At 37.1% G+C, this 16,616-nt stretch overlaps 2 protein-coding genes across 2 annotated transcripts in view; one reads left to right on the forward strand and one right to left on the reverse strand.

Annotated features, from left to right (window-relative positions):
* LOC134825284 (dixin-like) overlaps nt 1-10,688 on the reverse strand; it is a 34,434-nt gene extending 23,746 nt beyond the window's left edge. The window contains exon 1 of the mRNA XM_063837441.1: nt 10,541-10,688. Coding sequence (XP_063693511.1) covers nt 10,541-10,663 — 123 coding nt within the window. The 5' untranslated portion in view covers nt 10,664-10,688. The remainder of the gene's footprint in view (nt 1-10,540) is intronic.
* A 2,912-nt stretch (nt 10,689-13,600) lies between these two features.
* On the forward strand, nt 13,601-15,897 carry LOC134825283 (uncharacterized). The gene is made up of 6 exons (XM_063837439.1): nt 13,601-13,653; nt 13,808-13,932; nt 14,021-14,120; nt 14,223-14,442; nt 14,589-14,741; nt 15,011-15,897. The coding sequence occupies exons 1-6, from the start codon at nt 13,627-13,629 to the stop codon at nt 15,844-15,846; spliced, it is 1,461 nt and encodes a 486-aa protein (XP_063693509.1). The 5' UTR covers nt 13,601-13,626; the 3' UTR covers nt 15,847-15,897.
* Nucleotides 15,898-16,616: the final 719 nt, after the last annotated feature.

Here is a 16,616-nt window from a genome sequence, read left to right on the forward strand (position 1 = left end):
CAGCATTCCGAAACAGTTCACAGCAAATTAAGGAGAGCAGCAAATTTAAAGGAGCCGAATAATGTAAAAGGTTCGAGAAATTAACAAAGGAAATGGTGAGAGTAACAAAAGAAAATGTGGGTAAAACAAATGTGGGTCAAACTTAGTCTCAACACGCGAGTGAAGGGAGGAAGAGTTAATGTAGGATAATAACAACTAGGGAGCAGTATATATGTGTGTGTGAGTTAGCCGGTCTGAATTCCAGAGTGTATCCTGCGACATATTCAAAAACGCGCTGACATGGTCAGTATGGGCAGCAAATACATTGTCTCGTGATACGCTGTGAGCCCAGCGAGACATATCTTACTGTTACCATAACAACCACTAACTGTTTCCATAGCAACCATAGTACTTGTCGCACATACTACGGTAGTTTCCATGACGACCACGGTAGTTTCCATGACGACGGTACGACTAAGTTAGGTAACCACATGTTAAACATGCAGGGCGGAGAATGTGCAGTAGAGTTGAAGCCGGAGGAGTTGTCATGGTAACATGTTGCAAAGAAAGGAACACGTACAGTACACTGTACATTTTTAGACGATGACGTCACGTGATAGTATCAGACCCCTGTACTGCTTACTGAGACATCTTGTTCTAGCTTGAGACAAGCTGAAGACGAGGTTCAAGTAGTAGAGAAGAGGAAATGTTTGTCAGAAGGGGAGAAGAAGAGGAGAGCAACTGAATCCCTTGAGACATGCGGGCTAGTACGTGACAGAGATGATAATTAGCACTCCCAGCCACCCGCCTTATTCCTCTCTACTACCCCTCTACTTGGGCAGAACTACTAAAAAATAGTTTATTTTAGTACCGCAGCGCGGAGCCTGGCAGTTTAACTTATTACGAAGTGATGAAATACTCAGTAACTAACACAGGTCACCATGGATACCAGACACTGTACACGCGCGTTACTATGGTAACATCACCCAACTCAACATATTTACAGTAAGCTAAAATACCAGAGGGAATCTTGATTCGAGAAACAAGCCATATCAACGAGAAAACAGTATTAAAGCAGTAAGATAACATACAGTGTTGAATAATTAGCGCAGGCACACGGTGCCGGGATGCAGGCGACTTACACACCACGTGACATAGCATCTCCTTATATGGGCATGTCACGTGTCCTGAACTGTCCTTATTTGGGCATTCCGAGAGATGTTATGTATTTGGGTAGTTGACATTTGAAACCAGTTGTTCAAATAATACTCGGTGATCACAATTCTAAAGGATTCTTGGAGTGTTTCTAAGCAAAGAAACGTGCCCAAATTTAGTAAATACTTCAGCAAATTGAAAGTAATAAAGTATTCAATATAGTCCATGGCAGAATTTAAATATTCGTTTTTTTATAATAAACAACTTTATACTTTGAAATATTTGCCATATTTAAACAATAATTATCGTGGAGAAGTTATCTGCACATTTTTCTAAATATTGTTGATAAACTTAGAGGCTACGATTTAAAGATTCCTTTATTTAATTTTAGAGTAGCGTTAATCAAGGATCTGAAAACTGAGAATGTTCTTGCAAAACAGAAGTGAGAATCTGTAGAGGTATTACTACTGTAGGTACTACTACTATATTGCTATACTACTACTGTAGGTACTACTACTATATTGCTATACTACTACTGTAGGTACTACTACTATATTACTATACTACTACTGTAGGTACTACTACTATATTGCTATACTACTACTGTAGGTACTACTACTATATTGCTATACTACTACTGTAGGTACTACTACTATATTGCTATACTACTACTGTAGGTACTACTACTATATTACTATACTACTACTGTAGGTACTACTACTATATTGCTATACTACTACTGTAGGTACTACTACTATATTACTATACTACTACTGTAGGTACTACTACTATATTGCTATACTACTACTGTAGGTACTACTACTATATTGCTATACTACTACTGTAGGTACTACTACTATATTGCTATACTACTACTGTAGGTACTACTACTATATTGCTATACTACTACTGTAGGTACTACTACTATATTGCTATACTACTACTGTAGGTACTACTACTATTTTGCTATACTACTACTGTAGGTACTACTACTATATTGCTATACTACTACTATATTACTATACTACTACTATATTACTATACTACTACTGTATTACTATACTACTACTATATCACTGTATAACATACGTGACTAAACAGTGCTCCTCTACAGTTGCTATGGTAACTGCAGTGTTGCTATGGTAACTGCAGTGTTGCTATGGTAACTGCAGTGTTGCTATGGTAACTGCAGTGTTGCTATGGTAACTGCAGTGTTGCTATGGTAACTGCAGTGTTGCTATGGTAACTGCAGTGTTGCTATGGTAACTGCAGTGTTGCTATGGTAACTGCAGTGTTGCTATGGTAACTGCAGTGTTGCTATGGTAACTGCAGTGTTGCTATGGTAACTGAAAGTATAGTGTTTTGAGACAATAAACAACTTACTAGATATTGTAACTAAGTATTATAAAAGTACTGGGAAAATAGAAATATCCCCCGAAACCTTAAGATCACTAGATTGGCTTCTCAAGGATATATAAAATGGCTTTACTAATGAATAACACGAACTAGTGAACCCTTAATATTGCTCATACTACCCTACAAAACCCTCACATGCCCATATTTGGGTATAAGAAATGACGTCACACAATGTCCAAACAAGGAGCAGGGAAATATGCCCACAACAGAGAAGGTAACCAAGGCAACCACTGAACACTGAAAATAAGGAGCACAATACATAAGTTATATTATGAAGGAGCACAAGACACAAGTTATATTATGAAGGAGCACAAGACACAAGTTATATTATGATGTTTTAATTATACCTCTTATAGTGCGGCAGGGAGATTAGGATAACGCTTCTTTAATAATATCATTTAGCTGATTTAATATATAAATTTAAATGGTATAAGTGAGGAAGCGAGGTATAAGCTTGCTTTATATCTTGATAGTAGTAGTAGTATTAGGTAATATTTTCTATTCTAATCTATATAATTGCCGGATATTGTTAGATATTGTTAAATTAAGATGTTTCTATGGTAACAGCCTCCAAATAACAGCACTATACGCTAACAGCCTGTAAATCTGGTAATCTGACTTCTGAGGTCTCCATGATTTAAAATCATTTTGTCAGTCCCAAAATTCAAACGTTCGCGTTGCAAACTCCTGTGAAAAAATACGAGGTTTAAAAAAATCATATTTAAAACTTTTAGTAATATTCCCTTGTTGTTACCCGAGTTGCCATAGCAACCTTGTGTTTGTTCGGACGACACCCGAGAAGCTACAAAAATACACACCTTATTCATTCTAGCCTGTTTCTGTTTATAAATAGAACTGTGAGCCTCATTGAGGTGTTTTGTTGACAAATAACTGGTTTTAGTGTGGCTCAGTGTTGTTGTTGTAGTGTCACTGTCCTTCATTGCTCAAAGAAATATCTTTGTGTTTATTATTATTATTATAAAACAGGATCTTACCAACAAAAATGATTCATAAAAATACCTTAATGCGGTAAACTGTACCCTTGTGTTTAAATTATTAATTTATTTTAATTGCGTCAATTGCTGGGTAGATCTTTATCTTTATCTTCCCAAGCCAATACCCCCCCCCCCCCCCAATACCCCCCCCAATAACTCGCGAGTAGTTATACTCGTAGTTAAACTTATAGTAACACAATATACATCATCTTCACAGTAGTCTCAGTGCTTAGAAATCGTACAAATGTTTAAACTGAAGTTGATAAATTTGGAGTAAATAAATATTTAGATATTTTGGGAAAGTACTCCAGTAATAACAAATCTGCACTGATTGAGACAGATCCTAACATTGATTGAGCTTATTTTATTTTAGTCTTCTTCTGTGAAGCCTCTTTCTCCATCCAATAACCACAGTGTACTTCAGTCAGCCGGGTGGTGTAGTGGTAACACTTCCGCCTCCCATGCAGTACGCCCCGGGTTCAAATCCGGCTTGATGAAAGTCGGCCAGATGCTAATTGGTACAGCTTAGGCTGGTAATACACACTCCCTGGCTCGTAGAACTAACCCCCCTACAGCTAGTATACTAGTATAGTGCCTTAGCACAGAGTGTAGTAACCATGGTAACAGAGTGGCTTAGAGCTACTGAAAAGGAGAAAAGCACCGCAAGCCATCCGAATACCGGGAGAGACCTGCCCTTATCAACATAGAGGAAGGAGGTACAGAATATCGTGGTACGTGTGAGTTTGCAGATGCCAGAGAGAGTTAGTATATAGTGTTAATTTGCTGTCAAAAACGTTTCAACAAATATCAAAGTTTTCTGAATTTTGCTAAGTTGTGAACCCCAACTCATTGTATTTTTCGTTATATCCACCAGTTACTATAGTTACTATAGTAACTGTAGTTACTATGACAATATATTTTTAGTTCCAACTTTCAAATTATAACAAAGTGTGACCTCCTCGTGTTGTCAAATATAAAATGTAATTTTTAACAAATAAAATACATAAATTTAACGAGAATATCGGAGAATATATCAACTTTTGTTATACTAAATATAAAGTGCAACAACGTTAACATGGCTGAAGTTAACAACCAGCGGCAAGCTGAAGTTAACAGCCAGCCTGAAGTTGTTTTTCAGGGCTTCGTTCTGCGCACAAACCAACGATAATGATAATATTTAAAGATATATGATATGTCACCCCCCCCCCTCTAATCTATATGCATCGCTTTGTAGTCGATAAAAACTAAAAATCTATTCAGATTATTGTATTAGTATTATTACTATTTGACTATTGACACACATACAAACTTGACAAACAAGGGGCGACAATCGACATGTACACAAGCGTGACTACCAAGGTTGCAAGCATTACTGGAAAGAAAGAGCAAGGTAATGATTATCCCTCTCTCAGGATATCGGAATCCTGTTGTCATGGTTACTAATAACATTTACTGCTCATTACAGCATTAGGTAGAGTGTCCTAAATCTAATACCGCAGTCAACAGCCAGCTCCAAAATGCAATCCGCCACAATGCACTGAGTCCAAACATTCGAAACTTTGGAAACTTTCACCCAAAAGGCCAGAACTATTTCTTATCAGCTATTTAGCACGTTGACAATTAATTCCGCCTAGAAAATTAAACAGTAAATCTAGAATTTTGACTTAGTGATCAGTCATAAAAATTAAAAAATGGAACATCAAAATTGTCTAGATCGTCTAAAGAACATCAGAACATAGAAACGGAAACGGAAGACCTACCTACTGAGACGGACATATAAGAACCGTTTTACTGGTGTATTCGATCATACCCTGCATACAGTGTACCGTTTGAAGGACATAAACGGGCCATGATTGCGGAGTATCGGGTTTCAAACTCTCCAAAAACGTGAGTTTTTGAACGAGTTCTGCAGAAAGCTGTTTTAATGAGAAGTAGTCATGTTACCATAGCAACACTACCTGTTGTATTGGACTCTTATCAGTAGAGTGTTGTTGTTATCAGGTTCTTATAATAGAACTGAGGGTAACTAGTAGTAACTATTAGTAACCAGTAGTAACCAGTAGTAACCAGTAGTAACCAGTAGTAATTAGTAGTAACTAGTAGTAACTAGGGGCTAGCACGATATTTTACCTTTAATGTTATTATATTCATCCAGCGTGTAGAGCTGAGAAGTATAAAATAAAATGATAAATATTAAATATTGAACAGTTGCCACAATACTTTCCTTGCAGAAGTAACAGTTGCCACAAGCAAATACTTTCCTTGCAGAAGACGCGGACGGTCATATGCGACATTGTACCGGTTGACAGGAATGTAAACTTCGTGACTTTTAATAAGGATACAGCAAGAGTCAGTTGTTGTAATGAACTTATTGACACATGTTTTAAGGAACGGGTAGCAAAACTGAATTATTCGTTTTTCTAGATTTAAGAAATGTAATAATTATTGAAGTAAGTTATTCCTTCCTGCTGAAACACACGGTCAAGATACAATATCATTACAAAACCTCAGCCTTGTAATTCATACTATTATTTCAGACTGTATTGGTGGGGAAGTAGCCCTAATCTAGTAACCATCCCAACCATGGTAACTAATCCTCGTCCAGAGTGGAATATCTCTTGTTTCTAATATTACTTTCGACACGTGACATGGATACGTGAAATTTATTGATTATTCAATCGCTCTCACATGTGATGGGTCACCTCAAGTCTATTAGTCAAGGATCGAACAGAATCCCGATTTAATACTATAACTTTGATTTGTGGTATTGAAATGAGACATTTATTTAACAAATGTTTAATTTAAGGTGAAGTTGGTAAATATCTGATTTTAGATTCATGAAATGACCGACTTAATTTCAGAACTTTGCAGCGAAAGCTAGGTTTCGAATCAGGGAAGGTATGGCCCTTAAGCCGTATAAAATAACTATCAACTGTTCTAGTTCATAGCACAACTTACCAGTATATATCACATTAAACAGGTTTCACAGCGAGATATCGTATAAATCGCGCGTTATTCAGCCAGTCAAATGTGATTTATACTTCGCGATGCTCAAAACAAGTCTTCCCAGTCATCTTAATGACTGTATTAATCAGAGTTACTTGACTGAACATTGTAAGCCACCCTAAAGTCTTATCTATCAGCAATATGCTGCTAGATCGCATGCAATAGTCGAGTGATTTCGGTCACGTGACTTTTAACTAATCATAAAATGAGCAATGCGCGCGGCTCTTTGCGCATAGATACAAAGAAATAATACTTCGCGCGTTCCATAGAGCACTTTGCAGATTCTGCCTGATTTACTCGTCCTAACCATTAATAGCCGGACAGCCCAATAGGGGCTTAATTAACATTACATAAATTTATTAAGGGTCATAAAGTTTCGTAACAAAAGATTTGTTGGATAGCTCAAGTACCTCAATGCCCGACCTCCCATTAATTATTTCGCAATCTGTTTAAATTTGCATCACCGCTGCTGCAGTGGGTAAACTGTGGGCGTGTTTTACAGGGTTATAATAGTGAATTATAATATAGTAGTAGTGATGCACTAGCAGCATATAACATACGGCCCGAGGAGACTGCTGAAGTAGCACAATCTTTAGAGTTTAACCGATCATATCAAGGAATGTTGACTGTAGCAGTAGTATAATGTTAACCGGAATGTTAACCAAGTCTACACCCCATCTATAATAGTGTAACTTTGTAACAAGATTATTACACGAGTATAATTAGTTCTTTTCACATTCTTGTGTAGATCCTACCAGGAATATGATACAATCATCACTCAGTGTGACTTAATAAAACTTAAGTAATAAATGTAAAACCTAATGTTAAGTAGGTTACGTAATAAGACTTATTGAAGAGAAAGTATTATTTACATGCTAGATTACACGACATATACAATATATGCGCATATTATGCGCATACTATGTAAATACTAGAGGTTATCAGTAACAGTGAGTAAGTGTCGGGGAGTCTAATAATTACATGTGGGGGTAGACTTTCAGACTACAGTACATGTAGTAACCATGGTAACTACAACCTACAGTACATTTAACAGATAAACTTTTAACACAGTCACACACTCAGAAGAGAGCTGCAAGAATAATAAGACATGTTTGAAGTGAAGACTCGTATATAATATATTTGTTTGTTGTGACTAGTTTTAAACATTACTTGTTATACGGCGCACATACTAATCTACAAGTCAGCTGTAGTTATTAGACCATGTACTATTAGTGGTCTATAATACTGTATAATACTGTATAATACTGGTGCATCTCTAGTTATTAGACCATGTACTATTAGTGGTCTATAACACTGTATAACACTGTATAATACTGGTGCACTTTATTAGACCATGTACTATTAGTGGTCTATAACACTGTATAACACTGTATAATACTGGTGCACTTTTCTCTAGTTATTAGACCATGTACTATTAGTGGTCTATAACACTGTATAACACTGTATAATACTGGTGCACTTTATTAGACCATGTACTATTAGTGGTCTATAACACTGTATAACACTGTATAATACTGGTGCACTTTATTCTCTATACAGTTATTACACACTGACCAGATTTGATACTAATTTGTAGTATTAGACATAACAGTAAACAGAGGTCCTAGACAATAGTGAATATCGTGTAACCATGGTAACACTAGTGTATATCGTTTTGTTGGATATTTAACAACTGAAAACTCGAGAAACGGTAAATTTTAATGAAACTGGAAATGTGGGAGAACCTAGTTAACCTAGTATTTCCAGTTACTAGGTTCTCCTAGTAGTTCTACTAGTAGTAACCATGGCAACTAGTAGTATAGGTCATGTAATGAACAAGATGAGTTGTAGATGTTGCCAGGATAGGTTTTATTGTGCGATTAATTAGTGTAATGAACAGTAACAGTTTAATTGTAGAAGTTCAAGGCATAAAAACTAAAAAGCTTTCAAGGCGGGATCAAGTATTATAGCTAAAGTGCATATAATACTGTCCGGTTAAGGAATAATTTGTTTTTCAACACACCTATTGTAACCATGTTAACAGTATGTACTATTGTAAGCTGCATATTGTGGTGATCTCACTGCATATAGTAGTGTAATGAACCGTAACAATGTGTCGCAACACACTGCACTATCAAACCACTGACACGTGACTTTCTTTCAACACTTTGATCTTGTGTAGACCAAGTACATGTAGTAACCATGGTAACTTGTAGTGGTAACCATGGTAACGTGTAGTGGTAACCATGGAACGTGTAGTGGTAACCATGGTAACGTGTAGTGGTAACCATGGTAACGTGTAGTGGTAACCATGGTAACGTGTAGTGGTAACCATGGTAACTTGTAGTGGTAACCATGGTAACGTGTAGTGGTAACCATGGTAACGTGTAGTGGTAACCATGGTAACGTGTAGTGGTAACCATGGTAACGTGTAGTGGTAACCATGGTAACGTGTAGTGGTAACCATGGTAACGTGTAGTGGTAACCATGGTAACGTGTAGTGGTAACCATGGTAACGTGTAGTGGTAACCAAGGTAACGTGTAGTGGTAACCATGGTAACGTGTAGTGGTAACCATGGTAACGTGTAGTGGTAACCATGGTAACGTGTAGTGGTAACCATGGTAACGTGTAGTACCTAGTGTATATTGTATACAGGTATATTTGTGTGTTATTCTTATCATGAAAAGTATTTATGAATATCTTATTTGAGTGCGTTGTTCGAGAGAAACTGAAATTGTCATAACATTTATGAACAACTTTTCTGAACAAATTTTCATTTCAATTCAAGTTAAAGTAACCCCAATTTCAAATCTTCCAATGATAATCATTACTGGAGAATCCAATGTAAATCGAACTCCCGATTTACCGGGGTTATTTCCTTTCCCCCGACAACCCCGCTAAATCGGGGGTTTTATACCATAACAGTAAGTGGTAACCATGGTAACCTATATAACAATAAGTGAGGCACCACGTACTCAGTAAGTCACGTGGTATCAATAACACATTGCACTGTTGTCAGCTGTAATATCAAATAAAGCAACATATTTGCAGTTCAGCCGGAGAACAATACTTCTTTTGTTAGTATTAATTGATTCTGTGTCAGTGGTTAGATAAAGAGAATATATTACAATGAAGCTTTATTACACTAGGATATACTGATGTGGAGTGGACTGTTGATAAAGGAATTTTTAACACAAATTTTTGTGATAAGATATATACTACGTGCACTGTACTACAAAGGTTTGTTATATTATTGTCATCTAAACTAAATAAGTAAACTGATATTTGAACACTATATAGCTATATACACTGTGCACTTTAATACGTGCACCACTACACGATATACACTGTACACTAATGTAAATGTGAACTCTGAGACCGAACAAAGATTACAATAATTTCATTTTACAGGTACTACCCGTATTAAATATAAACCTATTGTAATTCTCCTCAGGGTCTATATAGATAACTGTAAGAGATAACAAATGTGTAATATGGTGACAGTACTGATAACAACTAACTGGTGTAATCTGTAGCTGCTGATTAGTCTGTATTATTACTGTTACCTAGCAACGTAGCACGTGTATTATTACTGTTACCTAGCAACGTAGCACGTGTATTATTACTGTTACCTAGCAACGTAGCACGTGTATTTTATTGGCAGCTAAGTGTTGAGGGAGGAGACTGTCACGTGCTCTACAGCTCTGTTTTTAGTAACAGGTGTAGTGTGTAAAGTGATTGTAGTGCTCACTGACTGTGATGCCCGAATAAGGAGTGTATACTACACGTGATGCCCATATAAGGAGCTAGTTAAGATGCCCAATTTATTCGAGTCCCCTAAAACAGTCCACACTTGATATTTGCAACAATTAACACTGCATTAAAGTCTAATAATAAGTTAACTAAAACCATCAGAGCTACATTATTGCCAGTATCCACAAAATCAGTTAATATTCTCATCAACTCGGAGAAATAAAAATAAACAAACCTTTTCTCTGGAGGAGGTTTTGAAGAACTTGGACCGGAGCCAGCCGTCAGCACTGCGTCGTGCAGGAATGTAGAGAGAGGTGACATCGTTACTGCAGCACGGCGTGCCGCGCAGACACGACATTTTCTAGAATAAACAGTATTTAATTAAGTCACGCTTGTTAATGTTAAATTACTCTAAGATTTCATCTTAAGAAATGTGATAGAAACATTATATAAGTCACATCTGAGTGACTATCATAGACACATCTCTCACTTTTTCACTGTCACCAGTTTTCAATCATCTTACAAACGGACAAGTGACAGTAACAATAAAATAAAATAATAAATCCCACTCCACAGAAGTGTCACAGAGATGAGCCACGTGATTCCCATATAAGGAGTAGGATGAGTTGGCATCTTGATAAAGAAAGCTGACAGAAACTGATTACTGAAGTGTTTCGGGGCTCCACTCAAATGGTTTGCAGAGGTTACGTCTTCGTGTACAGTAAGCAAGATGGAAGGTATATCTTTGTGAAAACAAGTGTAGAGGTAATATTAGATACAATAGAACCACGTGATGCACATATAAGGAGTTACCTATACAATAGGTGAGAAAGTGTTTGAATAAGATCTACACAAGTACGTATATACACAAAACAATTATACTAACTCACAGCTTCACGATAAAGAAACTTATCATTGTGGAAGAACACAATAAAGACAGCACTAATAGCTTAACTGTAGTCAGTACTAGTAACCATGGTAACTGCAGTACTAGTATATAGTAGCTCTGTATACAGAAGATGATGTCATATTATCATGAGGACACAACAACTAACCATTATATTATCATGAGGACACAACAACTAACCATTAGCCAATAATTGTAGTAAACTTGTAGACCCATTATAAGGGACACAACAACTAAACATTAGCCAATAATTGTAGTAAACTTGGGACCCATTATAAGGGTTCGTGTATATTGTGACGTGTTTCCTACACAGGACTGTTCCGCATACTGAGACACAGGAGTCAGGACTGCATACTGAGCTGTGCCTTGTCTTCACGCTGCTGCATGTTAATATATTGCTTAGTGTGTTTTCTAGACTTTTCAACCTCTCTCACAGTATTATATATTACATGTAGACTGTAGTAACTGTATCCGTTAGATCACATTTGTTCTGTGTTAGCGATTAGTGGTCAGCCAACATAATGAGATCATACCCTTAAAGCTGCCTGTAATTAGTGGTAAACACAGCGACGCAGGTTCACACTCTGTCCAAATCTCATCGGGGAGATATCTGTTTTCTTACCCTGTTTACTTAATACTAAGGAGCTATGTGGCAAGTTTACACTTTACTCCTTGAACAAAACAAACACAGTGAATACTCTGTCAACATTCCTCAATTTTATCTTTAGTTTTGTCTCCTAAAATCGCATATCCTATTGGTTATAACTCTGTCCGATTGTCTTTTCATTTTTCTTGCTATGATTTGGGACAGAATCGTAACCAGCCATATTTTTACAATCATATGATAAAGTTGATTGTTTATTATATTTTGTTTTTCGCAAATTAGTTTTAATTTTTTCAAAATAATGTGAATAAAATTCTGTGTGGCTGAAATGTAACGCTTGATTCTCACATGTATAAAAATTAATCGGACTTTAAAATAAAAACATTTCTCAATAAAGTACCTACCGCAACTTCTTTTCTGAGACCCTCTGGTCTAGTCACACTTGTACTTGAAACGTAACAATGAACAATGAGCACGATTGCACAAGTGAAGTTATAAGGCCTTGCTGTCTGAGTACATGCTAATGACTGGACTGGATCTGCAGCAGTTTATACATATGATACTTGGCCCCCGGCCAAGTGAATCACAACACCTTCATAAATATTGTCATTATCACTACTAGATCTCGTAAGGCTGAGTTTCTATTGCTTTATTTTTGATCTAATTTTGGAATTAACGAGGTCCCTGGCACATAAATAGATATCAATACTGATTGAGTGGGGCCTAATACTATCATTATTACTTTAACGTCTTTATTATATCCAACGTCTGACAATAACTTAATAATGTAGCTTGATTAAATTACTGGATTTTTGATAGTTGTCATTTTCTGGCTCAGTTTCTTTACACCAGTTTTGGTTTGGATACCTCTGGTTCTGTAACCTGTCACTGCTTAATCACTGTTAATGAGATAAACTTATTGCACTCATATTCGTCGTATTTTTAATTTTGAGTAATTTTAAAATTCAGGGCGTATGATTAGCCCAGAATGTTAGATAATGATAATAAATCCATTGGTTTGTGCATATTACTATTAGTTCCCTGTTACTCAATACTATTTGCTGAATATTCGGTTAGAAGCACAGTATCCTGCTGCTTCACTCTTACCAGTTACCTGCATAACACCCCCTGTGTAAACAAGGAAGCTAGTAGTGTTTTTACAGCTGACGGTGGCTTGGTATTCTCCAATAGTGTTTTTACAGCTGACGGTGGCTTGGTATTCTCCAGTAGTGTTTTTACAGCTGACGGTGGCTTGGTATATTGGTGGCTTGGTATATTGGTTTTCTCATAAACCTTCTTAACCGCACTTCTTGTGAATGTTTTTATAGTAACTCAGTATTTTAAAATCTCCCTTTAGTGTTGGTGTGTTCCAATAGAATTATGATTTTCTATACCGAGCCCGGTTATGCGCTTTCCCAGGTGGTGCCCACTGCACAGTGTGCCCACTGTGTGATGGTGCCCACTGCACAGTGTGCCCACTGTGCAGTGGTTAGTTAATCACTTGAATAGACGAAGTGTGATATTTGGCATTGCTCATGAGTCTTGATATCGATTGTAATGATTTGCTCACATAAATTAACTTCACGACTATTTATTTGTTTATTAGGGTTATTATATATGACCTATGTGTAACCCGTGTTCACTTGATTAACTACTGGGTTTGCACCATGATCAAACAGGCTCAGCAATATAAAGTGATCATATAAGGAAATTCAATGCCTCTGATGACATTGATTGTTGAATTTGATTCCTGTTTTGTTTTCATTAACTTTTGTTTAATTTCCTTTGTAGGAGATAGAGTTACTTGAATATGGGCTGGAAAACAACATCCTTGTTGGTATGTCCTTTCAAACATGACATTACTTTAAGTCTTTTAAATAACGAAGACTTTCGATTGTATTTATTAACAAGAAAGCTCAATTTGAATTAACATACTCGTATACTACAGTACTATATAATTTACTATACTTCTTTTAAAATATGTGTTTCAGGTTCTAGTGGTTGTTGCTGTGTCCTCACAGTATGATCTAGAGAAAAGGAGCACTTTTGGAGGTGTGCCGATAGAAATGGAGGCAGTGGAAAGATGCCACCAGAGCAGGAGAAATGGCTTAAAAAAGTAAGTAACAAAACTAGTCTCAGAGGACAAGTTAAAATCAATAAATTGATGATTAGATCGTTTTATTTTTATATCTAATTAACTTCAGGTGCGATGAGTATTCAAACCTGTCCCTAAGAGCAATCAGAGAAGCAAGAGAAGTAAGAGAAACAAGACGCCAAAAGAGACAAGTACCTCAGGATGAAACAGTAAGATATTTAATAACAACACATATATTTCGTTACTGTACATTTTAATAACAAGCTAGTGGATTACACCGGCTACACACAAAATAATGTAATAATGTTCAGGGTGGAGATAGTGAAAAACCAAAACCTGATTGCAATTTGTATAAAGATACAGATTGGTATGCTATCTGCACAGAATGTGAAGCTGGAACTAAAACTGGAGAGGAATGCAAAACTCTTCCAAAGCCTGAGGATCTAATCGATTTCCCTGAAATTGACAAGACAAAGTGTTTAGATATCGAGTGGGGCACTGGTCGTGAGCACACTGCAGATGATAACTTTGGTGAGAAAATGAGATTCATTTCTCAATGATATATTAGCAGGTTTCTAATTACCGAGATCGGTTAAACAGGACCAGTGAAATATAATCTAAATTATAATTATTTTTAAAGTATTAGCATTTAGCAAACTTATATTTAATAATTTCAGGCAACTGCATCGAAACGAAAACTGATGATACCCACAGATACATAACCTCAAACAATGTCCCTGATTTCTATGTAAATTCTTACTGTCCTATCGGCCTTGGAAAGGGTTATTGTGTTCAACAGGAAATTGATGCTGGAACTTGCTACTTCACAGGTTTGTTTCTCACTAGGCATAATAAACATGGACCATAGAATAAGTAGTCTTTCAACAATGAGGGAACATGGACAATGTTAATACATAAATGTAGGTGCAGAGTACTCAGTTTTTCTGTATTCCATCAATTTGTCTCAATCTGTGCAGTTATCTTAACTTCTCATTGGCGATTACAATAATATTCTAAATAAAACTTTATTTCTGGAGATCAACAAAGTGCTATGTATTTCATAGTTATTTTGTTGGAATCCTAATAATGTTTACCCTAGGCCTAACCTGCGGAGCAAAGGACAATGGAGCAGGAACTAACGATTATGGTGATGTCTGGGTCCCACAAGAAGACAGTTACAAGATAAAACTTGAGGGAGACCCGACACTAGCTGATAGGCCAGGTGACATGTATGATGCAACTAAAGTAGGTGGTGCAAAAACAAATGGAGCAGCTCAAGGTGTAGCAATCAATGGTATTGCAATTCAAGGACCCAATGATGCAGGGGATGTCAGCATTGATGAGGCTGGCTTTCAATTGCCTTGTGGTGGTCATGTCACACCCCCAATGGGAAATAGTGAAACAACAGGTAAGGTTCCTGCAGGGCCCCCCAAATACCACTTCCACAAATCACCTGAGTGCTTGTCACCTTTCACAGATGCTTCCAAAGGTCTAGCTGCAGGTGGAGAACCCCTTAAGCATGGTAAGTTGATGGGATGGGCTATGGATGGATTTGGAATCTATACCTACCAAGATGTAGCAGGAGTAGCTCCAGTGGTAGATGAATGTGGCGGACATTTTGGCCCCACAGACACCGGTGAGGTCAAATATCATTACCACAGCAGAGCAATCGTTCCATATCACATGGCATGTCAAGGACCAGCATTAGGGCAGTGTGACGGAACACAGAGTGGTACAAACTACTGCCACCCTGGATGTGGAGCCCAAGTTTGTGTACAACCAGGAACAAGTGAAACGAAGCTGAAGGAATATATTGGCAAGTTCAACGATACATGGCTTGAAAAGTATACTACCAACCCCTACAATGGAGACTCTGCTTTGCACTTGGAAGCTATGACAGTGATTTTAGCTATTACTCTGAATTTAGTTGTGTAATCGAATTTAAAAGACGTTAACATGAAATAAAAAGTGGTCCTGTTTTTAATTTTTTATGATATTGTATCTACCTATATTATAAAATCATTATTAAGGGAAGGTTTGAGTCATGAATACCCAGTTGAAATGATATTAACCTTTTGTCATCGTATAGTTTTGAATTAGTTGTAGTCAGATCATATTTATTCTTACATTTATTAAAAAACAAATCGTGTATAATTCTTGACGGCCATGCCACAACTTTAATTTTAACGGGTGATACTCATAAAACATTTGTAGCGCGATGCACTACTGGGCCGCGCCGCGCATCTTCTCGCAACCACATATGCACCACGTTTGGAGGACTTCGCCGCTTCGACGCGCCGCGCGAACTAGCATTCTTGCTTCGCAACCCATCGTCGATAGTTGCTCTGCTTCGCAGAACAACGATCTCGATGGGTTGACATCATCAACCAAGCACCACGTATGCAGATCGGCAAAATGCGAAGGATTGACATCAATGAAACAAGAAATTTCAATGAAACAAGAAATCGTGAATCAAATAAAACATTTAAGTCAAATATCAGCAATAAGACCGTCGACGAGTCCAACTCAGCGCTCATTTTGATAAACTATAAACTTATAACTTTATTGTGGCTCCTGGATGTAATTTTTGGTTCAACCGTTAAATTGACGATGTCAATCCTTTACAGCTTGGAAAGCCCCAATGGTGCAATTAGCCAATCTAACGTGTAACGGTGGTTGCGAGAAGCAATATTGGATGCATGCAG

This window comes from Bolinopsis microptera, chromosome 13, assembly GCF_026151205.1.
Source record: "Bolinopsis microptera isolate Bmic1 chromosome 13, MBARI_Bmic_1.0, whole genome shotgun sequence".
NCBI lineage: Eukaryota > Metazoa > Ctenophora > Tentaculata > Lobata > Bolinopsidae > Bolinopsis > Bolinopsis microptera.